The sequence below is a fragment of the Nicotiana tomentosiformis genome, chromosome 10 (genome assembly GCF_000390325.3).
Source record: "Nicotiana tomentosiformis chromosome 10, ASM39032v3, whole genome shotgun sequence".
Taxonomy (NCBI): Eukaryota; Viridiplantae; Streptophyta; class Magnoliopsida; order Solanales; family Solanaceae; genus Nicotiana; species Nicotiana tomentosiformis.
In genome coordinates, this window is record NC_090821.1 from 21,495,933 (window position 1) to 21,520,891 (window position 24,959).

The 24,959-nt window shown below is 38.3% G+C and overlaps 1 protein-coding gene across 2 annotated transcripts in view; it reads left to right on the forward strand.

Moving 5' to 3' along the window:
* The window catches only part of LOC104106326 (THO complex subunit 2), a 60,331-nt gene that overhangs the window by 29,624 nt on the left and 5,748 nt on the right, over positions 1 to 24,959 (forward strand). Inside the window, exons 19-26 of one of the 2 annotated variants that reach the window (XM_009614849.4) lie at positions 15,384 to 15,511; positions 19,215 to 19,311; positions 19,401 to 19,529; positions 22,334 to 22,437; positions 22,795 to 22,975; positions 23,659 to 23,840; positions 24,023 to 24,629; positions 24,761 to 24,865. In XM_009614849.4, coding sequence (XP_009613144.1) covers positions 15,384 to 15,511; positions 19,215 to 19,311; positions 19,401 to 19,529; positions 22,334 to 22,437; positions 22,795 to 22,975; positions 23,659 to 23,840; positions 24,023 to 24,629; positions 24,761 to 24,865 — 1,533 coding nt within the window. The remainder of the gene's footprint in view (positions 1 to 15,383; positions 15,512 to 19,214; positions 19,312 to 19,400; positions 19,530 to 22,333; positions 22,438 to 22,794; positions 22,976 to 23,658; positions 23,841 to 24,022; positions 24,630 to 24,760; positions 24,866 to 24,959) is intronic. The other variant, XM_009614850.4, reaches the window with a different exon arrangement.

A 24,959-nucleotide genomic window follows, 5' to 3' on the forward strand; every position in this document is an offset into this window, starting at 1 on the left:
CAAATATGCAAAAGGAATAGAGAATTTGCTTATCTTAAATAGTCAATGAAAATTACAGACTTGAAGAGCGGGGAAGGAGGGGTTAGGTTATAAAAATACTTGAGGCAGTGAGTATCGATGTAATAATTTTGTTCTAAAAATAATATTTTAAGGATAAAATAGTAAAAATATTGGTCAAACTTAAAGTGCATATAAGCTAAAAATTCATAAGCTGGGGCTGACCAGCTTATGGCTTTTGGCTTATTTTTGACTTATAAGCACTTGGCTTATAAGCACTTTTAACTTTACCAAACGCGTAGATAAGCCGAAAAGTGCTTATAAGCTAGTTTGACCAGCTTATAAGCTTAGCCAAACACCCTCTAAGCCCTATTTTCTGATTTAGATATCCACCACAACAAGGATATCATAGCCTCAAAATAGCAAACAACAATAACAACAACTACGCCTCAGTCCCAATAAGTTGGGGTTGACGATATGAATCCTCTTTCCTTTCATTTAGCTCAACTCAGATCATGATATTTACTAAAATAAAAGTGCAAGTAAAAAATAAATAAATAAAAATAATAGTAACAATAATAAAAATAATAGAAGTTCTCTACCAAGTCTAAGACCTATTCCCAACTAGTAGGTATCATCTATATGCGTTTTTCTCTTTCATTGGGTCCTATCTTTAGCCAAGTCTTCATTGATTACAAGGATTTGTAAGTCTTTCGAGACAACTTTCATCGATTTTAGGTCTACCTCGTCTTTTACACCTACCGACTTGTGCACCTGTAGGTCTACGTAGTACATGACCAAACCATCTCAAGCGACCTTCTCTCATTTTATCCTCAATATGTGCTACTTGCACCATCCGGCGAATTGGTCATTTTTAATCTTATCTAATCTAGTGTGACCGCACATCCATCTTAGCATTCACATTCTTTAAAATAGCACAGATTAAGAGCCCCTTTGGACATAAGAAATTTTTTCCTTTTTTCCAAAAAAAATTCACTTTTTTCCGAAATCAGCTTTTGTTCATAAAATTTTCAATTTTCACTTGAAGATGCATTTTGGAAATTTTTCGAAAATTTGAAAAACTCCAAAAAAGCTGTTTTCAAAATTTTCGCTCAAATCACTCACAAACTTCAAAAACAACCCAAAATTATATTCATGTCCAAACACAACTCTAAATTTCAAATACTATTTTCACTTGAAAATTTTTTTCCCTCTATTTTGGAATTTTACAATTCGTATGTCCAAACGCCCACTAAGAATGTCCTATTTGGTGTTGGTGTTGCTGGAGGCTGAAATAAAGATAAAAAAACTCGGCTGGAATCTATTACTCCTGCCATTCCAATTTATATGATGGATTTTATTTTAATCTGTCCTAAAAGGAACGGCACATTTCTATATTTAGAAATAATTTCACTTCAAACTTCCCATTTTGCCCTTAACGAGATGAATTATAGCTACACAAATGTCTACGGTTTGTTTTCGACCACAAGTTTCAAAAGTCTCTCCTTTCCTAAACTCTTGGAGTAACAGACGAGCAACACAGCAGAAAACCTCCAGAATGAAAACCTGTAAAGGCACTTGTGAATTGACAGTCCTAGTCATGAAGTGAGACTTCTGGATACTTGCTGAACTCAACATACTTCAACAAGATCATAATTTTAGGATAGTAATGTATATCCCAGTGGCCTTTGTTTTTCTTCTCTTGCTTTTTTCTCTGTCTTTTGGATGAGTAATTTTATTAAATGAATCCTATTAAAGAGGTAGTAAAAGCTTTCAGAAAATAATGGACTTGACTCCTTTTATAAGCTTAAGAAGTCTTAACTGTCTAACAAGCCCGTTACATTCTCTATTTCATTCATAATGTTCCTCTTACATGAAAGCATAAATGTCTCGAGAGCCTACTTGAAGTTCAACATCAAATTATTAAATGTCTTCCTAGCATCAACCCCTGGAGACCAACTATATTTTAAAAAAATACCAATGTCTGCCATGAACGTTGAGTTCAACATCAAATTATTAATTGGTTCTATGGAATCATCACCTAAAAAAAGCTTGTACTACCAAGTATGTAACATCTTTATAAGTTGTCTTGAGTCAGGCATGTTCCATGCATAATCCATACAAAGTAACCTACTCTGGTGGTGCTTTGGTCTTCCAAATCAATTTCAATTGGCTGTCTTCACCTTTTTCCTGCTTCCGAAGAACCCCGATAATAGGTTTAACTGTGAATTTGCCATCTCTGTTGTCAGTTCAAATTATTTAACTCTAAGATTTCAAAGCACTCATTGACTCCTTTTCCTGAAGCAAAGAATTAACATTTCCTACTTTCCAATCATTAAAGTTCCTGTTGAACTGTAAGTGCCGTTGTCAGATCTGCCATCTGAAATCTTGAATTCTTTCTCAATAAATCTAAACTGCTTAGAAACAATTCTTTCGAATTAGCACTGTTAAGAAATGGACCTTGGGCCAAACTCAATCCTAAAAGCTAACCCATGAGGTAACGATTGCCCAATCATATAAAGAGGCGCATAGTCCACTTGGTTTTCGATCAACCCTTACTTCAATCTCTATTTATGCATGTCACCTTTCCTTGAGAGATGGGTTGATGATAAAATAGAATCCTGGGTCACGAACATTGATTCGATTGAGTATGAAGAAAGAGATTTCCTGGTTCGAGTTCTCCACCTTAATGACAGAAAATAGGAGCTCTGATTATGGAAGAAGGAACCGAGAAGAAGGTATCAACAACAAGTGGATTTATTACGGGGCAACTCATGATGTTCATATCGATCTATTATGCGCTAATGCATCTAGCATTAGGTAGACCTCATACAGTAACTGTCCTAGCTCTATTTGCGCATTTTTTGTTTTTTGTGTCGACATGTCAGCGATTCTTGTTTCCACAACACAATAGTTTTCGACGGTTGCTTGCAAGGTCAGGAGGGGAAAGGTTATTGAGAAGGGGACATGTGATCAAACCTTTTCTCCTTTCTAACTGATCCACCGCGTATCACGTTGCTCTATCCATAGAGGAAGAAGCCGTATGTTCAAGTCTAAAATCTTTCCTACCAATTGTGTAGTCAAGCTTGAGTGCCTCCCTTTTTTTGATGATCCACCTGCCGATGTGGGACTCAAGAAGTACCATTCAATCGTTTGTCCACCTGAGTCTTATCTTTCTCCCATTGCCAACTTCAACCTTAGTTTGCCTAAGACCTCATCCCAAAGGTTTCTAGTTGAAGTCCATACTGCTACTCCGTGTGGGGTGGTCATTGGTTAGTGCACTCGTGATTTTTCTTCCCATACTATATAGTTGTGCCATTTCTACACTGAGTTTCTCTTTCATAATATCTCCAATGCCCCTTCAATAAGAAGCAAGCTTTCATTGTAAAGCTTTAAGTTCTTCACCCATTCCTCATTCCTTTTTATCTTTCATAACTGTGCTCCGTATTAGCAAGTGTATTTTCTTCTTCTTGGTGTTGCGTGCACTGAGAAAAACATTTATTAATTTATTGAGCTATTTCTCCATATTTGGTGGAATGGAGATTAAGGACATCAAATAGAAATAGGTAGGAGTACCATCCAGTACACTGTTCCCAGAGTTTAATCTACCCCTATATGACAAATATGGCTTCTTTGTTGGTCCCTGTTACCTTTCACACTTCTCAATGATATTGTCATATTCCACTGTCCTGTTTGGCACCCAAGGGCAAAGCCAGATATACTTTAGGGAACTTCTCGTGATTGCACCATAAAATCTCAGCCAAATCCTGTATAATATGGTCCTCATTAACCGAGAACAAGTTACTTTTATTTAAAATTGTGTGTAAGCCATAAACTGTCTGAAATGCAAGTATTATCTCTTTTAAATGTAACGTCTAATCTTGTCAGCTTCACAAGGATTGACCAACCTTGTGAAACACATCACCTTGTGGGGAGAATTTGTTTTCTAAATTTGTCTCCAAGGTCAAAAACTACCTTGAAACCAGCAAAATTCAAAGAAGCATAGCAAGATTTCACTGTGAATGTCCACTAATGTAAGATTTCCAAATCAACCTGTCCTGACTTTGGAACAAAGATTCTAAAGCTAGAAGAAAATCAGCAGATCGGCCTATCTCCCAATCATTTACGTGCACCACTTAAATATATCTCTTCTGTCCTCAATTATGCAGTCTTTTAACCATATAAATTATGTTACTTCCGCTATCATCAAACTAAAGGTCACCATCGCCAACAGGGATAAGAAAAGTGAAATTGGGTCTCTTGCCTCAATCTCCTTTATTGGGAGAAGAATCCCTATGTTGATCCATTGATTATTACGTATAATTTTATAGCAGCTCACTTATCTCACTTCTTTATGGAGAGAAGACCCTAATGTGATTTGGTATTGGGGTACATGTCTTGTTCCATTGAATCAACCTTTCCCTTAATCCTAGTTCTTTCAATGATCTTCAGCAAGAAGGCACATACACATGATCATAGGCTTTCTCCTCTTTCTCCTAATCAACCTTCCTCAAGATCAAACTGGAGATTATCTTCTCAAGATCTTCGCCCTTTCAGATAGGACTTCATCTATGATCTTATGTATACTTTTCGAATGACTGATTGGTCAAAACTTTAATTTCCAATATCTATCTTCTTCTGAGGTAGGGGGTTTAATACTGCATTGAAACTTGATGTTGAAAATGAGTGTTGCATTAAAAGTTTTTGAAGGTACCCTTAGTGTAAAAATGCTCTTAATTATATCTCTTACAAAATATGCAAACCCTATTGAAATAATGCTATACTGACTCATCTGGTCCAGGCGACTAAGCTCCTGGTAAACGACTTTAGTCACTAGATCCAATCCCTCCGCTTTTAATGGCATTTGCAACCCTTCCTCTGATAAAGTTGTAAAAATTTACTGGCAGAGCAGCTTGGTCTCCATTTTTCTCCCTCTTTGAACAGATATTCGTAAAGCTTAAAGATGTGTCTCTTGATATCTTCAGTGTCTTGAATCAGATTCCCTCCAGCTATCAGCTTAATATTCTTAGAGCTGCTATGTGCATTGGACATAACCTGAAACACCTTGGTTTTCGTTTCACCTTGTTGTATTCAAAAACATCTTGACTTTTGCCTCTACGATATTTTTCTCTTTATGCAAAAGCAAAAACATTTTGTTGTATTCACAAACATCTTGTCTTTTGCCTTGATGTAGAGATGTCAAAATGGGCTTGGCTGAATCCAACACTCTATATGGGTTGGGTTGGCTGGCATTTTTCTAGCCCATTTGAAACTGTGGCATTTCATCCCAGCTCTTGTTTGCTTGTCAGCCTCATGGGGCTGTTTGGGTTGGCCCGTGTGCCTGAACATTAAAAATAAAAATAGAAAAGCTAGAAAAGCCTTCAATTTTTATAATTTTAAAAAAAAAGGACAACAGACTAACAAAGTAAAGAACCCTAACCAAAAAAGCATTTCTCAACTAGAACTTTTCCAGTCCTTTGCTTCAAATTACAATTACCTCCCCCCTCTGCCCTATTTTATGACAATTTTTCCTTTTTTGTTTGTACCAAAAGGAATGACACCTCCCCTTTTATGAAATTATTTAATATTTGCATCCCCATTTTACGCTTAATGATATGACTTGACGGGATCTACTTTATATAAATGTTTATTGTTTTATAAGGAGAGAGAAAATGAAAAGACACTCTCATCACCATTCATTGAAAAGGATAATTTTAGTACTTTGCATGTATTTGGATTATATGTCAAAAGTCTAGTTCAATTTCTTACATTTTGTGTTTAGTCAAATTCCTTCACATAAAATGTGGACGGAGGGAGTAACTTTCAAAGATAGTTCAATATAACCACAAAAATCTTCTGTTCTTCTCAATTTAAGTAGCTTTGGTAGTCATAGATCTCTTTTTAAGAGATTGCAGGCGGAAATTTTGGAGGATAAGAGAAGTGAAATTCTGTTTAGTAATCCACAAAAATTATAGCCACTTCGACACTCTCCTGGAATCCCCCCCCTCTCTCTCTCCAGTCTTTTATAATTTTTTCTCAAGAATCAAGTCATTTAAAGGGAAGGAAAACTCAAGGTCAATGCAACTGTAGGACAAAACCAAGTGAACCCTTTTCTTTGTCACCGATTATGGAGCACAAAGATAATGAAAAGTGAAACCATTTAGCAAACTCATCTGCTTGTTTGTTCTGTTTCCTTAGTGTTTATATTAAGCTACAAGATTGACAACATATAAATTTTAAGACATTACTTTACCAAATAGGAGAAAAATAGAGGCACCATGATATGGATGAGGGAACCTTGCTTGAAATAATTCAGAATAATGAGCAAATACTTTGGGTTTCTCTTCATACATATCGAAATACACGACTGTATTTAACTATAGATATGTCCTTTTAATCAGCCTTCAGGAGAATTCCATTGTTTAGGAGAGCAGACATTAACTTTTGATTGGTAACAATTGTGTCTTTAGGAGAGCAGCCTATTGGTTAGCCCATGGCCTGCGTAAGGCTGGGTTGGGCTAGCATTTTAAAGCCACTTCAAATGATGGGTTGATGGGTTGGGCTGATAAAATGTATAGTCACATGGGCAGAGCTGGCCTGGCCAGGCCCATTTTGACGGCTCTACCTCCAGCAAAATTTTTGTTCCTTTGTGATTTCGTTCAGCTCTTTGTGCTATGTATCTCTGATTAATAACTCATTTGCAGTCTTGCAGAGTACTTCCTTCAGAGTCATGATGGTCTATTTCTTCAATATGTATCGTTATCATTGCTTTCCATTCTTCTTGCGTAAAGTTTGCATTTCCATTTTTGATATCATTTTCCAGCATCTTCAATTACTTTGCTAGCACTACAACTGGTTTGCATTGGACCTAATAGGATGTCCACCAAATCTTCAATGACTCCACAACGTTCTAGCCATGTATTTACAAATTTGAAGTAAGATTTGACGTCAGTCAAGAAAAAGTCACCACATTCTAACACGATTGGCAATGGTTTGAAGATTTCTTGGTAATACTAGCTTTAACAGACCAACAGTCATTGCATTAGATTGAGACCATAAATCTGTTATTCTTGTTTGCAGGGAAAATGCTGGTGCTTTCAGACTGCATCTTCTTCCATGTAGTGTGTAATCTATCATTAGTAGCACCTGAGCGACTTTTGAAAAATCCCTCCATTGATGTGGATGCTATTACCACTTCTCCAATAAATCTTACCATGTTAAATCTCCACCAAATGGTGTATTCCAAAGGCCTCTCATGGCAGCTAATTTATCCCGTAATTCTTTCATTTCCTTCCTCTACTAGAGGGACAATAAATTTCTGTTAACATCCAGTTGAAATCAGGGTTTATTTCCACTAAAAGATTCTCAACTAATGGCATCCCTTTTCATTTGATAAGTACCGAAGCACAATTCCATTAATTTCTTTTGCAGTTCTTTTCTTCATTTGTCCCATATAACAATGATTCCTCTACTTAGTTGTGCTCCCAATACTGTCCATTCTGCCACCTTTTACCATATATCTGTTTACAAAGTCATAAGTAAAAATTGAACCTTTCTTTCTTGGAGACCGATCTCCATTTTCTACAACATCTTGGCGACTCTCTTCTATCTTCTCTGTTAATCCCTTATAACCAAGTGGCTACTAATATGCTGTAACATTTTTGCCGGTAGTTGCTTTAGACTCTCAACTCTAATGTGAATTATCAAGAAACATCGGTAGCTATAGTGGTGAAAAAAGATAATTCTGTTATAAGCTAGTGCTTTTCTTGATTTATGCACCGGGGACATCTTTAGCTCCAAATTTGTTCCTTTTTTTAAAAAGTAAATTTATTCATTTGGAGTTCCAAGAAAGTGGTAAGATGTACAACATCAGTGGACCACTACTTTTTTGGACGAAGTAAGGGAATTCATTAGAAAGCATGCAGAAGATGAAAGCAAAAGATTACAAGAAAGTGTGCCTGCTCATATACAAAAAACTAGTCCATCAGTAAGGAGCTGACACAATCCAAACATTGAACACAGCTAGTTACATGGGCCTGATTAAGCCAACTAAACAAGTTCAGTGCAAGAATTTTGCTTTGAGTGCATGAGTAGGAGTTGAGATCCCATAAAAACATCTATGATTCCGTTCATTCCAGATGCACCAAAAATAGCAGCAGGTGGCATTGCCCAAATTCGTTTGATGGATTACCAACTCTCCATGAACACCGGCTTTCATATGCTTCCTTGATGCTATTAGGCTTGACCCAGGCTAGTCCAAAAATAGAGAAGAACATGTTCCAAATATCATATGCTACTATACAAAGCAAAAAGAAGTCTTAACGATTCATTGTTTGTATACTCCTGTTGAGGTTGTCTTGAGTTAGGCATCAGCTAAAGCAAATCACTTTAGTAGTCTTAACGACGGGGCATTTATTGCGACGAAAGCATATGCACATCTCTGCTCCAAGTATGATTGATAGACCACTGGCCATGAAAATTAATCTGGATTTATCCTTCAACTGAGGGTTGACAGTTTTCCCTGCTAGGTTAGCTAACAACTCCATTCGGTCATTCCTCTACCAATCCTGAATGTTTCTTGTGAATTGTGGATCTCAAGAGCCATTCTGCCAACACTCTTCTACAGAAGACTCTTGATTGCTTGCCAGTTGATACTAGTTTGGATATTCATCTTTTAGTGCCATTGTTCTCAGCCACTTATCTTTCCAAAACTTGATGTGTATTCCACTCCCTAACTTGAGCCTTGAGTTAAGTTGGAACTCTTCCCACAACCTAGATATATGCTTCTAGAGACCTATAGCATGGGATGATCTGCCTTCCCATAAGAAGGATCGTCTAATTTGTTCTAGTCTCTTCTGCACTTTAACTGGTATTGGGAATAAGGACATGAAGTATGTAGGAATATTATCTGGCACATTGTTAATGAGTGTTAATCTACCCCTTATGGAGGTATTGTATTTTCCAAGAAACCAATCTCTTTTTTTGAACTTCTCAATAACCCCATTCCAATTTCTTGTGATTTATACGTAGCTCCTAGTGGGAGGCCTAGGTGTGTTGCGGGAAAGTTCCAACACTACAACACATTATATCAGATAGCTCGTTAAATCAGGAACATCATTGACTAGGTAGATCTTTTTTGACAGGCTCATATATAATGTTGATATGGCTTTATAGATCATAAGTGTAAGATTCAGGTACATCAGTTGTGATATCTTAGCCCCACATAATATGAGGGTGTCATTTGCATAAAGAAGATGCGAGACTGAGACTGAGTTTGTGCATCATTTTCCACCTTAAATCCCTCCATCCAGTGCAATTGATTTGCTTTGTCAACCATTTTGCTGAGCTCCTCCATAACCGTAATAAAAAAGAAAGGAAAGAGAACAATAGGCCCACCATTGATCAGAATAAAGTATTTAACTATGGTGATACTGAATTTGATCCACCTACTCAAGACTTCTCCAAATGTTATTTTCCTCAAAAAGAGTAGAAGATTTGGGGGGGGGGGAGGCCGGAAAAGAAATTTGACCCGATTTAATAACCTTTATGGTCAACAAAGAAACAGACCGACTCATCCTTCTGTTTCGAACCTGTCTATGGGGATTTGACGTCAATAGAGCCCCCAACAAACATCTCTCGGTGTCGGATTCAGGTCAAAAGATGACGGGGAACAAGGGTTTTCAGGCTACGTGAGAATTTGAAAAAAGCCTCGATGCTTCCTTCATTACCATTATTCTGAAAAGAGATGGTGTTTCTAGCATCAAGGACTTTAGATCCATTAGTCTAAAAGGACGTATATGCCCCCGGGTTAATGAACCGGTCCCGGAAAAGAAATTTGACCCGATTTAATAACCTTTATGGTCAACAAAGAAACAGACCGGCTCATCCTTCTGTTTCGAACCTGTCTATGGGGATTTGACGTCAATAGAGCCCCCAACAAACATCTCTCGGTGTCGGATTCAGGTCAAAAGATGACGGGGAACAAGGGTTTTCAGGCTACGTGAGAATTTGAAAAAAGCCTCAATGCTTCCTTCATTGCCATTATTCCGAAAAGAGATGGTGTTTCTAGCATCAAGGACTTTAGATCCATTAGTCTAATGGGAAGCATTTACAAGGTTATATTTAAGGTGCTGTCTAATAGACCAAAAAAAGATCTAGATGAGACTGTCTACTTCATAAAATGCTTTTGTGGAAGGTAGACAAATACTTGCTTCAGCTTTGGTAGCAAACAAAGTCTTTTGAGTCAAGAAGGAAACAAAAGGAACCCGGATTTTGTGTAAATTAGATCTTGGGGAAGCTTATGATCATGTCAATTGGGAGTTCCTTGATTTCTTTGTGTTGAGGATGGGGTTTGGTGCCAGATGGAGGAAATAGTATTAGGAGTGATGGTTATTGGGCCTTTAGCCTGCCAGAATTGCTACTCTGCCCCCCTTCCTTTTCCTCTTTTTAGTATCTTTTGGTTTTGGATCTCTAAAAAAATAGATATGACGATAGACTTTGTGCCTGATAGGCCGGCTAATTCCCTCTCTGCTTCCTTTTTATTTTGCTGGGTTAGGATTCTCTTGGGCACTTTTTTATTTTGAATTTGCTCTGCTCCCCATGTGGGTACGTGCCTATCAACTAAAGGATAGCTGTAGGAGGTGAGTGGCTTAAGAAACACTGTTGTGTCAGAAGTTTTAACACAGATTCTTTCCCATAGAATGATTTGCTTTGTATCTACGTCAATTTCACAAAGTCACCACAGAGGTTCCAAGGGATCAAAAAGTATTTTATGACCATGTGTGTAGAGGGACACCAAAAGCTCTCACCCATGTATGTTCCTGCTTGTGACTTGTCATTTTTGTGCCGGTCATTGGCGAGCACCATTCCAACAATAGTCTTCTTCCATTCCAAAACCACTTCTCGACTTTGACTCTCATTGCTTCTTGTTGAGATGGAAGGATAAACAAGAACTGATTATGAGCAGTCTAAGAAACTCTGATTTCGGCCGTGACTTTCCATCTATTGGTAAATTAAGTTTGAATCACCTCAGATTTCGGGCTAGGGTTAAAAGGGTCATTGAGGGTTCCAATCAGACATTTCGAAAGAAAATCTGAGTTGTTACTCCTGTCCTGTTTATTAACTTTGATCATATTCCCAATCACTTCTACTGCTGGCTCCCCTGACTCCGTCCATCTAAGGATATTGGCTGCATCAATAGACGATTCATCGAAGTGGTGAAATGTTGATTGACATGGGGCTTATCCAGGAATTGTAGAATTTTTCATGCAATTTCTCTCTAACCGGAGTTGTACCCTGTTTTCGGGTAATAATCAAAGACTTTCTGTCAGTACCTCATGCTTTAATCCTCACGAACCGCCCATAGCAATTATAATTCTGATACACCCCATAGCCACCAATCCCCAGTAAGGCTTGTTGGAGTTGTTCACAGACCCTTATGAGATTCGCTTCATCAATCTTCAGTCTGCTCGTAAAGCATCAGATTTTTTCTATAAGAAGATACCATGGTCAAAGTGGGAGTTAGAGAGGGGGGTGCTAACCTAGTTTGTTTTAAGAAGACAAAAATGGAAGTTTTGTCGGATGTGATTGTGAGGGAGACAACGAGCGGCTAGAAAGGGTTTTCGAGGAGGAGGTGCACGAGGTTGTGTCGAGTTGTGCTGGTGATAAGGCCCCCGGGCCTGATGGTTTCTCTTTGGCTTTCTTTCAGCTCTTTTGGGACACCATCAAGGGGGAGTTGATGGAAGCCATTGAATACTTCCATGTGAATGGTATTTTCGAGAGAAGTATCAATGCTTCTTTTATTACTATTGTGCCTAAGAAAGAAGGTGCATCTGATAGCCTATTAGTCTCGTGGGGAGCATTTACAAGATTATTTCTAAAGTGCTTTCCAACAGACTTAAGAAGGTTCTTGACATGACTGTTTCGTCCTCCCAGAATGCGTTTGTGGAAGGTAGGCAGATCCTGGATGCTGCTTTGGTGGCAAATGAACTTGTAGACTCCAGAAGGAAAAACAGAGAACCCGGCTTACTATGTAAGTTGGACCTTGAGAAGGCTTTCGACCATGCCAATTGGGAGTTCCTGGACTTCATTATGATGCGGATGGGGTTTGGGGCAAGATGGATGGGATGGATCAAGTTCTGCATTTCCTCAGTCAGATTCTCTGTCCTTGTTAATGGTAGCCCGTGTGGTTTTTTTGGCAGCTCCAGGGGTCTCAGGCAAGGTGACCCCCTATCCCCTATGCTATTCATTCTAGTGATGGATGCTCTGAGCAAAATAATGGATTGTGCGGAGGCTTCTTGAGAGGATTCTCAGCTCCGATTGGGGTGCTCAGTGCCCGAAGAGTCTCTCATTTGTTTTTTGCGGACGGCACACTGGTTTTCTGTAATGCCGATATGGATCAGTTGACCTACCTGAAGAAGGTCCTGCAGTGGTTTCAGTTAGTATCAGGACTCAAAATCAACATCGGCATTTGACCAGGCTTTTTGGACGTTCCATGATTAAACCAGTGTGGGATTTTTCCGGTAGGTGAGGTTGCTAATATTGATGCCCTGTCTTATGTTCTCAGATGCAAGGTGGGCTCCCTTCTCACTACTTACCTGGGCCTCCCATTGGGCGCTTCATGTAAGGATACTACGGTTTGGAATCCAGTGATCGAGCGGGTTGAAAAAAGATTAGCAGGCTGGCAGAAACGGTATTTGTCAAAAGGCGGTAAGGAAGTGCTTATTAAAAGCACTTTATCGAGTATGCCCACCTATTACTTATCCATGTTGTAAGCACCGGTGAGCATCACAGAAAAACTGGAGCGACTTCAAAGGAATTTTCTTTGGGATGCGGCGGATACTAGAAAGTTTCATCTAGTGAATTGGCAGACAGTCACTTCCCCAAAGAAGTGGGGTGAACTTGGAATGAAAGATCTTAGGGTATTTAACAGAGCTTTAATGGGGAAGTGGCTGTGGAGATTCAGGGTAGAAGAGTATGCTCTATGGAGGGAGGTCATAGTAGAAAAGTACGATTCCACGGGAGGGGGTTGGAGGACCAAGGCAATCACAACACCTTTCGGGTGTGGCATGTGTAGGAGCATCATGAAGAATTGGGAAGCATTTAGTGGCAACTTCACTTGCATGGTGGGAGATGGAAGGAGAATCAGTTTTTGGAATCATAGGTGGTGTGGAGAGGATACTCTGAGGGTCTCCTTCCCCCACGTCTTCAGAGTTTCAAACCAGAAGGAATTGATGGTCCAACAGATTCGTAAGTAGCATGAAGGGGGTAGTATGAGACCTCTCATTCAGAAGGAACATGCAAGATTGGGAGATTGCGGAGCTCCAAGATTTGTTGGCACTGCTATATGGGCAAGACAGGCCCCATCCATCTTGTGACTCTTGGAGATGGGGCTTGCGTGGCGATGGTTTGTTCACCGTAAAGTCCTTTTACTAGAGTTTGTTGGTGAGAGAGGAGACTACTTTTCCATACTCCTCGATCTGGATTCCTAGGGCGTCCACGAAGGTGTGTTTTTTTGCATGGCTAGTGGTGAGGATAGTGATCTTGACTGTTGAAAATCTTCGAAAGAGAGGAATTACACTTGTTAGTTGGTGCTACATGTGTAAAAGCTCAGGGGAAGAAGTTGATCACCTTTTGTTGCATTGCCCTGTGTCCTAGGCTTTGTGAAGGGCAATCCTGAATCTTTTTGGTGTTCAATGGGTGATGCCAAGCACTGTAAAGGAAATGTTATATAGCTGGGCCGGTTTCCGTAGAAGAAGAAAGCAAAAGGCGTGGAAGTTCGCCCCGTTAGCTCTCATGTGGATAGTATGGGGGGAGAGAAATATGAGAGCTTTTGAGGAGATTGAATCTCCTTTTCCACATCTTAAGAATAGTCTTTTATCTTTGATCGCTTTTTGGTGCACTCATTTAGCCCCTACTTGTATAGAAGATTGGACGTCTTTTGTAAAGAATCATGTTCTGATGTAAATTCTCTACTTTTTGGTATACTTCGTGTATACGGGAGTTCTCTCCCTTTTGATTATTAATACAATTTACCTTATCAAAAAAAAGAAAATACCATGGATTGACCTTCTCGCTAATGTTTGAGCTCAAAAGATTTCTCTTAGAGAAGTTTTCTGGCCATAGTTAAATATAAAAATCATCAGGAGATGGCCATCGAAAAGGGGTAAAGAGAGAAAAGGGGTTTTCACTTTTCCAAAGAGAGACCTTTTAAGAGAGAAATACGAATGCATCATTTATCAGTGAACCACTACATTTTAACACATCAAGGAGTCGATGAAGGCCATGATAGAATTAACATTATTTACGTAGTTCATTTTACACTAAGAGCCCAAAATTTGAGAGCTCTAAATTTACCATACAGATCCATGTATTCCTTCAAAGAGTCTGTGAATGTGTTCCATGCGGAGATTGTCTTCCAAAGCGTTTCAAAGACTTCTTCAGTCTTCTCCTTAGCCAGTTTTTGCACCCACCTCACTGAATTGGCATAGCCAACTGCATTTCTGACAGGTTCAAAAACAAGTTCGAGATATGGCATCTGAACTTTGGAGCAAAAACAAATGCTATGCCCACACCAAATATTACACAAATAACAGCAGTTGCACTGACTATATCTTCTTCTTTGCAAATTGTTTGGATCAAGACATGCCTCATAAGCTGCTATCCAAAAAAAGCAAGCCATTTTTCAAGGAGCTTTACTTCTCCAAATTATTTCCAAAACTATTGCAGCCCCTTGCGCTTGCGTGGAGGAGGATATTGTAGCTTGATTCGAGTGAAGACCTGCCAGTTTGCGAACTTTCCATATAATAGTGTCAGGTTTTATTAGTTCTTCACTCCTTTGAGTTTTTTTGTTTTTCTAAAGAATTGGATTATACTCCCTAACTCCTACTCATGGAAATTCCTTCTGAACCTTGTGACCCTTGCATTTTACTTCTTGTTTTGGTTATTGCTGCCTCCTGGTTAATTACATTGCTATATAAATGTGGAAATGTATCTTCCAATGGGGATTCATCTAGCCAACCTTCAAGAAAGAATCTTATCTGTTTTAACATTTTCCTCCTCCAATTACACTAAGTTTTGGTGCTCATCCCAGAGATACCTTACGTTTACATATTGCCGAAAGTTGTGCAGAAGTTACAAAATTTGTGTACACCATTCACCATGCATCCCATATTTTGCCTTGACTAGCTCTTTGCTGGTGAAACTTCATGCCAAGTTTTACACTCTTACTATCACTTGTTTTTTGTTTTGCTCTCTCTATTCTTGTTTTCTGTTAAAATTGTCCGTGAAAGATATACTTAGTTTGTCAGAGTGCATCATGAATTGATATACTAGATATTTATCTGATTTATTTGTACTTTATCTTATTGATTTTGTTTTTTAAGCAGCTGGAGTATGATATTTTGGAATATGTTGTTATCGAACGGTTGGCACAAAGTGGGAGAGAGAAGCTGAAAGATGATGGTCTTAATTTGTGCGATTGGCTTCAGTCTTTGGCATCATTTTGGGGTCACCTGTATGTATAGTTTCTTCTTGCTGGTTAGAATTATCTCCCTAGTTTGAACATATTCTGTTGCATATGATGTTACTGCTTACTGTTGTACTTCCTTAAGGAACCAAGAATATGTGACTTCTGGGGATTTTTGGCAAGTGCTTCACCCTTGATGATGTGGTTGTGGTTTTGCATAATATATACATATATAATGTAGTAAATATTGTTGTATGTAGACCTTTTTGTAAATTAAGATTTTGTCGTTTTTGCCTCCAGAAATGGTTGAGGGGAATGATCTTTGTTACTGATCAATGCTAGGCAAGCATAGTTCTATATGTTTTTATAGATATTCCATTTACTGTAATTCTATTGCACATTCTGGTTTTACAGAAAATATAGTTCTTCCTGTGGCACGTTGCCCAGCTTCTAGTTGCAGATTAACTTCTGAAAAAGGTGGGGAGATCTTCTTTGATGGCTTAGTTGACAAGTTCGTCACCTTCAGCCTAACATTCAGCTGTGAAAAGAATGGGAAATAAGAATATAAAAAAGGAGAGATGGTACAGAATTTTCGTATCACATTCTTCCCATTTCGTGTGTAGCTCAGGGTCTCTTGTTTTGAGAGGATTTGAATAGAATCAATTGGGCAGTCAAAAACACTTTCTTCTTTTGAAGTTTGCAGCTATCTAAAAAGAGAAGCCTGAGATCTTCTTTAAGTGGAGATACAATTTGTCTAATACTTAAAGATTAGCTAATGGAAATGTTTGAACAGTACAGAAGTATTCTGAAATGTTAGATGAGCAATTGGTTAGTTTTCCTGCCTGCCTAATTTGCTATGTCGAAGTGCTGTGGTTCTTAGTCATACATTCCAGACTAAGGTTGGTTGTACAACAAAATCATGTGGTAGATCTGAGAACATGGCCTGTTGGAGGTGTAAGAGCAAGAGTTGGATCCCGTCCGATTTATATGATAATCATAATGATGGCCAGCATCCTTTGGACAATCTTTAGATTTATTGATGATGAATCTTTACTTTATAAGGAAGAGCTGTGTTGGCTAGTATGTTGTTTTCAGCATTCCTCCTTTTCTGAAGATACTTCAGGAGTTACACCTGCTCTTCTCCTCATGGAAGGATAATGAGACATTAAAAGGAATGCAAAATTTATCTGTTGACTTGATCTCTTGAATACAGCAAGTGAGGGGTTTTGTGGTTGGATGGAAATAATTCAATTTGCTTGTGAGAGGGAGAATGCCAGCTTATTTGGCGGTGATTGTTTACTTGGTTCGTCTGGCAATGTTTTTCCTTAGTATCGCTCATTAGATGCAATCCTGTGCTTGGTCTTCCACTGCTGCATTTTGTGGGAATGGCATGTCTTGGAAACTGCTGCTTCATCTACTCCTCAGCAGGAGCTGTATAGAGTAATTATTCACTCTTTCTCGGGGAGTTATCTCTGGGTAGAATATTTTCTTTATTGGATTCCCAGAGCTCATGATTTACCAATTCTGCACAAAACATGAGCAAGAAGTTTCTCATTGGATACATGATCAAGCCTTTTATGTTTTTTATTTTATTTTTGGTCATGTGCAATAGTTCTGTGTAAAGAGGAAATTTATAAAATTGCTTCTATTGAATGTATGGGTATCTGAAGCACCTAAATTATTTAAGACTATCTGAGGCACCAAAATAATTTAAGAAAGACTCCATTCTGCCCACAATAACTTTCCAGAAAGAAAGAGGTGTTTCAGGAAAGAAGCACAAGTAATTTTTTTCCGGTTTACTTCATTTTTTCATTTTTTTTACTTCCAAAAATCCTCTCTTTGTCCACTTTTGGGTGGTTTTTTGTTTTTTTGGGGGGTGGGTGGGGTGGGTGGGTGGGTTCATATCTCTGAACTGCTTTTCTTCTCTTCCCACTGATATCAATTTACAAAACTCATTAAAAGCTGTCTTCATTAGTTCAGAGAATTTCTCTATTTTTTTTGTTTTGGTAATTTGCATTTATTTCTGTTGCAGAACCTGTTTATTTCTTGCTAATTGTGTATTTGGGTGGTTTTTTGTTTTTTTTGGGGGGTGGGTGGGTGGGTTCATATCTCTGAACTGCTTTTCTTCTCTTCCCACTGATATCAATTTACAAAACTCATTAAAAGCTGTCTTCATTAGTTCAGAGAATTTCTCTATTTTTTTTGTTTTGGTAATTTGCATTTATTTCTGGTGCAGAACCTGTTTATTTCTTGCTAATAGTGTATTTGCTGCTATGGCGCTTTGACTGTTCTGGATGCAACCACGAACTAACCCCTTTTATTTGAAAAGAAAGATTTCTTTTTTTTTTTTTTTTGTTTCTAATTGAGAAGAATATAAAGGGAGATTTAATTGCTCGACTATTTTGCTTCATCTTGATGGCGTCATCCAATTTGATCTGATAAATATGTATTGACGCATTAGCAATGCATGCTGAGGATTTTGGAGTGTATTTATCAGAACAAAGGTAAATTGGCAATTGGTCCCAAGTTCATTAGAAGGGAAATTTAATACATACGTATCTATATCTATATCTGTATAAAACTATCAGACTATCAGGCGATGAATGTACATAATGTGAACACACACATGCACATACATATATACACACACACATTATACATACATTTATATATGTGTGTGTGTGTGCGCGCATAAAACTTTCAGGCAACATACTTGGTAGTAAAAATTATCATGGCTAAGAGAATCCTACTGCATCAATAACATAACTAAACTATTGCAATTGTATTACAAGAAGATAACAGGCTGTACAATTGAGATTTTTAGGATCAGGATACTTTTGAGTATTCCCCTTTTTTTTTCCTTGGGGATGGGGATGGGGACGGGAGGTTGTGTTAATGTTTTGAGGTTTCCTTCTGAATTGTGAGGTGCTTACTGTGCAGAGTCTTGGTATTCTGTTTCGAGCTTCTGTTTCAATCTCGTCTAATGGATCTTTTAAATTCCAGCATAAAAGAATCTTTTGTCACCATTGGATCCTTAGGAGAGTGATGCCATATAAAAATACTAATTAAAAAGTTCAGAAGAAATAAGTGTACTGCTAATGCTGAATTTAATTTTTGTTAGCGACGAGTGGGAGGGAAAAAAGCACGCAGAAGGTGAGAAACTGGCTATAGTATTGTGATACATTGTGAACTCTCGCTCTTAATAAAATGAGAGCAGCTAGCGTCAGCTTTAGACGACTGCTATTTGTTGTGCTATTTGTTTTCTGATCCTGGATTGTTACATCTCACTAGCTTACTGCCAATACTTTGTAATCTGGTTCTGCGTCTTTGTGTGACAGCGCTGGGATTCTGCTTGATCTAAGAAAGTAGATAATCAGCATTCTGTTTTATCTCACTTTCAGAGTTCTTGAACTCCTTTGTGTCCAAATGTTAACAGAATCTCATTAACTTTGTGAGATCTTATTTTGACTATTGGACCGAATTTGCTTATAATATGCCAGCACTTGCCTTCTTTAGTGTCTATCTAGCTCAACCTCGCTTGTGTTTCAAGTTGAGATAGATTCTTTGATCACATGTCCATGCTTGGCAGTTGAAATGAAGTTATACCATTTTTGCGGAGGTTAGGCATTTCTCTGTGTAGCACTTATATAGTATGACCATCTAATGTTTTTAAGATTGAGTGATGTCAACCTACCATGTTACATTCTCGCATAGTTTGAGTCTTAGTCATAATCGTTGGTAAATTCTCCAGGTGTAAAAAGTACCCGTCAATGGAATTGAGGGGCCTTTTTCAGTATCTTGTTAATCAGTTGAAGAGAGGAAACGGTATTGAGCTTGTGTTCATGCAGGTACTTATTTTATTATTTTCATTTGTGGCACATGAATACTCTTTCGGCTGAAAACTCACCTTTTCTGGAGTTCCTTTGATTATCTGCAGGAGCTCATTCAGCAAATGGCTAATGTACACTATACAGAGAACATGACAGAGGAACAATTGGATGCCATGGCTGGAAGTGATACTCTACGCTATCAGGCCACCTCATTCGGAATAACCCGGAACAATAAGGTGCTTAAGAAACTGCCATTTTAGTTGCAGAAGTTTCCAGAATTTTATTCTTTGGAAAATGTATATTTGGACCTGCAATGGCGCTGGAGCATGACACTTTCAGATAAATGTTTTCGACATGATTGCTCCGGAAAGGTTTTCATTTCCATGTTGATTTCCTTTTGCATATGCAAGTACTAGTAGCGATGGAAATCTTTCTATGTTGGAGGGAACATCCGATAATATTATTGATTTTGATCATTCATTCTGCAGTCTACATATTTTGTAACATGGAAGCTCCATCTTGCTATTTGTTTCCCTCCCTTTCTCTCTTTGTGATACAGGACTAGAAGGGAGAAGGGAGATATTGGAGAATGAGAGAGAAGAATAGGGAGAGAAGAGAGATAAAATAAAAAGAGAAAGAAAGCGGAATAGCAGAATAAAGGAAACAAAGAGATAGTAAGAAAGAGGGACTTTCAATATGAAATCAATTCGTATTATTCAATAGAAAGAGAGATTTCGATATCAAATCATTTTATATCATTTAAGTCTGCTCCAAACAAAATACAGTAAAGTCCTATTTATCGAAGAGGAACTTCCGTGCAATCTGAACTCCTAAAACAAAACAAACTATATGCGTAACTTGAATGAACAGACTACTTCAAAATAGTATATAAAATATTATCGCTACTAAAGCATAAGACTAGATAAAGTTTATATCTAATACTCTCTCTGTCCTTTTATTATGTGACACTTCCCGTTTTAGTCTATCCCCGAAAATAAAACACCTTTCTCTATTTGAAAACCATTTAAAAGCGAAAGAGTGTGAACTATAAAAGTTCCATCAATTAGTTGATTAAATATTAAATTAAAATATAAAGTAAAGGCTCCGGTGTATAACTCATCTTTATTGAAAAATCGAAGAAGAGCCCTTCATTAGAAGTAAGAAAGAACCTCCTAATAAATCGGGTAATTCATCTTTGCGTAGATGAAAAACGGGCTACTTCCTCACAAATTGAAGACTTTAATACCAAGAAAGATCCATCTGAAACATATTATTAGAATCCCAATTTTACCCTTAATGACATGACTTGTTTGGACCCACTTACTATAGAAACTCATTCTTTTAAGGAGAGAAAATGAAAAGACTTGTGAAACTCTCACCAACACAACAACAACAACGACAAACTCAGTGTTATCTCACAAGTGGGGTCTGGTGAGAGTAGTGTGTACGCAGACCTTACCCCTACCTTGTAAGGGTAGAGAGGCTGTTTCCGGTAGACCCTCGATTTAAGGAACAATGAAATTAAAGCAACAGACAATTGCAACAACAAGGTAACATGGTAACAGAAGTGAATAACACAACATGTACTAATAACGAACCACGAATAAGAAAATATAACAATGGAACTAGTATTACTGGCATGCAAACTCTCACCAACATTGATTTAATATTTGGTAGTTAAGGCAATTTTGGTACTTTGGCAGTTAAGTCAAGAAGTCTCATGTCCAAAAGATAGCGGAAATGAGGATGTTAAGATGGATGTGTGGGTATACCAGGAGAGATAAGATTAAGAATGAAGTTATTAGAGACAAGGTAGACGCGATTCCTGTGGAAGACAAGTTGGGGGAATCGAGGTTGAGATGGTTCGGGCATGTGAATAGGAGAGACACCTGTGCCCCGGTTAGGAGGTGTCAGAGGTTGACCATGGAGGGTCAGAGAAGGGGTAGACGGAGGCCTAAGAAGTACTAGGGAGAGGCGATTAGGCAGGACATGGTACTACTTTAGCTTATCGAGGACATGACCCTTGATTGGAAGGTGTGGAGGTCGAGTATTAGGATTGTGGGTTGACAGGTAGTCGAGGGTTTTTCCTAGTCTCACCAATAGTATTAGTACTAGTCTTAGTTTACTATTCCTAGTTCCTTGTTGGTACACGGTGGGTCATTCTTACCGGTAGTATTGACACTATTCTTGTAATTTCCTATTCCTAGATCTTTGTTATTACATGGCCATTTGCTTTCGTTGTCATATTACATTGTTGTTGCTATTGTTTGTTTGTTGCTCCCTTTTCTGTTCTTGCGTCGAGGGTCTACCGGAAACAGGCTCTCTACCTTCATAAGGTAGGGGTAAGGTTTGTGTACGCACTACTCTACCCAGACCCCACTTGTGTAATTTCACCCTCATAAAGTAGGGATAAGGTCTGTGTACGCACTACTCTCCACAGACCCCACTTGTGGAATTTCACTGGGTATTTTGTTGTTGTTGTTGTTATTGCATATATTTAGCATTCCTTTATTTCTTGAACTTAGTACCCAATCAAACACCCTCACATAAAATGGGATGGAGGGAGTATAAAATTAGTTTTTTTTTTGTTGCTATTAGATCAACATAAATAATGTTGTGATCACGAGAAAAAGATAAACGTAAGTACTGTATTTACATCATTTTGTTGTTTTTCCCTACTTCAAACATTTACACAAGCATCACTTTTACCACTTAATGGGTACAATGTCATTAAACAGCCTTGGATACATGCATATCTATCAAACTGAACTCTGAGTAATTTGGCAATTAACTTTTTCAAGTTAGAATATTTCAAGCCTGAACTACCCGGGGAAGAATTATTTTAGCTTAAAGTGTGTTTCTGACATTGTATTTTTTTTTTGAATGTTATGCTCTGTTTTATGCAGAATCTTTGACATAAAGTATTGCAATCCATTTGGGATTCCTCTCTCACACTGGAATTGTGCCAGCTGTAGATCTCTAATCTGGCGTTTAGCATCCTAATTGACTTTTAGGACCTAACATGTGGCTCTCCTTGCAGGCATTGATTAAATCGACTAACAGGCTGAGGGATTCTTTGCTCCCAAAAGATGAACCAATGTTGGCAATTCCACTGTTGCTACTCATTGCTCAACATCGTTCTGTGTAAGCCTTTAACATTGTTGAATGTCTTAGAAAAATTCCACACCAATAATGTGAAACTTGAATGCATGAAGAATATAGATATTTTCCAATGAAAATCAAGTCCAACTTCTCTCCCTGATTCCTAGTGGAAGGATGCTGGATATTCTGCATCTGGAAGGATGGTGTTGTCGCCTTCAAATCAAGGGTGTTGATGTTATTTGTTTTTGGGCCCATTCAATTTTATTAGATATTCTATTGATCAAAATCCATTCAAGAGCCTGGAGCTACTTCTTGCACTTGAACTCAGATTCCTTTATTACTTGTCGAAGAAAGTGTATCAATTGATTTCTCTTAATCATTTTGCATTTTGTTTTGCAGGGTAGTTATTAATGCGGAAGCTCCATACATTAAAATGGTCAGTGAACAGTTTGATAGGTGTCATGGAGCCCTTCTTCAGTATGTTGAATTTTTGTCTAGTGCGGTGACTCCAACAGCTGCCTATGCTCTTCTCGTTCCAGCTCTTGATGAGCTTGTACATGTGTATCATCTTGATCCTGAGGTTATCCCAAATTCTATGGATGTCTTCAACTTTTCTTGTGTTTCATGTGATCCTTCATTGAATAAATCTGTTGAAGTATGGGGCCCGCCACATGAAACATTTAGATTTAAGAGGGAATTTCAAATTTATATAAATGTCAAAGGACATAACTATCACTTGAAAAGCCAAATAAAAGCCCTTGGGCTTTGGTTCAGTGGTAAGAGTGCAGCACATGATGTGTGGGGTTAAGCATGTCAGGTATTCACCCTGCCGCGGACTAAAGCTGGGTATGTAAGTGGAGAATGGTGGAGGGGAGGGCTCATTATCCACCGAGTTCGAACTGTGCTCTGGCTAGCTCTCGGGAATTTCTTGGTTATAGCAAAAAGCCAAAATAAGTCTTGAAATATTGTTATCTAGTTTGTATTACAATTCAAGGTCTCCTTTTATGTATATCCAAACAGGCGCAAAGAGGTTGATGACCTCCATTGCACTTTCAAGAGGCGCCTGCCCAAAGTCTGCCTACGTGGCAGAGTCTACATCATAGTTTGTGGTAACGGGGAGCCTTAAAAAATTTGGCACCAAATCTTTTTCATCCAAATGGCCCTTATAGGTTTTCCTTAGGTCTTCTCTATTCTAGTCTTTTCACAGCATCGTAAGTAATATGCTTCAGTACTTCCTGTAACATTTGTGATGTTTTACCTCAGGTAGCATTTTTGATTTATCGGCCTGTTATGAGGCTCTTCAAGTGTCAGAGAAATTCAGATGTCTTTTGGCCTTCAGATAGTGATGAAGCAGTGAGGTCAGCAACTGCTGAAAAGGAGTCTGAAAGCTCAGATTTATCTGCCTACTTACTCCTTGATCTTGGTTCTTCTCGGAAACCTATTTTGTAATACTTTCTGACATCTTCTGCTCGAGTAGTTAGAGAATGTTATTATATAAATATGACGAATCTACTTGTGTTCGTAGCACTTAACTTTCTTCTTCTTCTTCTACTACTACTGTCTTTGCAGTATTATTTTATTCTGTTTGGCTGCTTATTCTAATCAGCCTTTCTTATCTTGCATGTAGATGGACAGATCTTCTTGATACCATCAAAACAATGTTGCCTTCAAAAGCCTGGAATAGCTTGTCCCCAGACTTGTATGCCACCTTCTGGGGTCTTACACTCTATGATCTTCATGTTCCTAGATCCCGTTACGAGTCTGAAATTGCTAAGCAGCATGCTGCTCTTAAAGCTCTGGAAGAACTTTCTGATAATTCAAGTTCTGCAATCACAAAAAGGAAAAAAGATAAAGAAAGAATTCAAGAGTCACTAGATCGGTTAAGTATGGAGCTTCAGAGGCATGAAGAACATGTTACATCTGTTCGCAGACGACTGACTCGTGAAAAGGATACATGGCTGAGTTCGTGTCCTGATACTTTAAAGATCAACATGGAGTTCCTTCAGCGGTGTATATTTCCACGCTGTACGTTCAGTATGCCAGACGCTGTGTATTGCGCCATGTTTGTTAATACTCTTCATTCCCTTGGAACACCCTTCTTTAACACTGTGAACCACATAGACGTTTTGATATGTAAGACAATACAACCCATGATCTGTTGTTGCACCGAGTATGAAGTAGGTCGACTAGGAAGATTTTTGTATGAGACATTGAAGACTGCTTATTATTGGAAGGTACACTTCAGTACATCTCTTGTGCAAGATACCTTCAGTGGATTGAAGTAGTAGTTTCACTGGCAGTTTCCAATAATTTGCGGTTTTACTAGCTACCATTTTTAACTTCTTTTTTCATTTTTAAATTGAAGGGTGATGAATCAATTTATGAACGTGAATGTGGAAATATGCCTGGATTTGCCGTCTATTACAGATATCCAAACAGCCAGCGTGTTACATATGGCCAATTTATTAAGGTTAGTCTGTGACATCTCATAAACGTACAATGGGGGAGGCAGGAGTGCAGTTTGATCTTTTGGGAAATAAACTAACTTCAATTCCTTGCTTCCC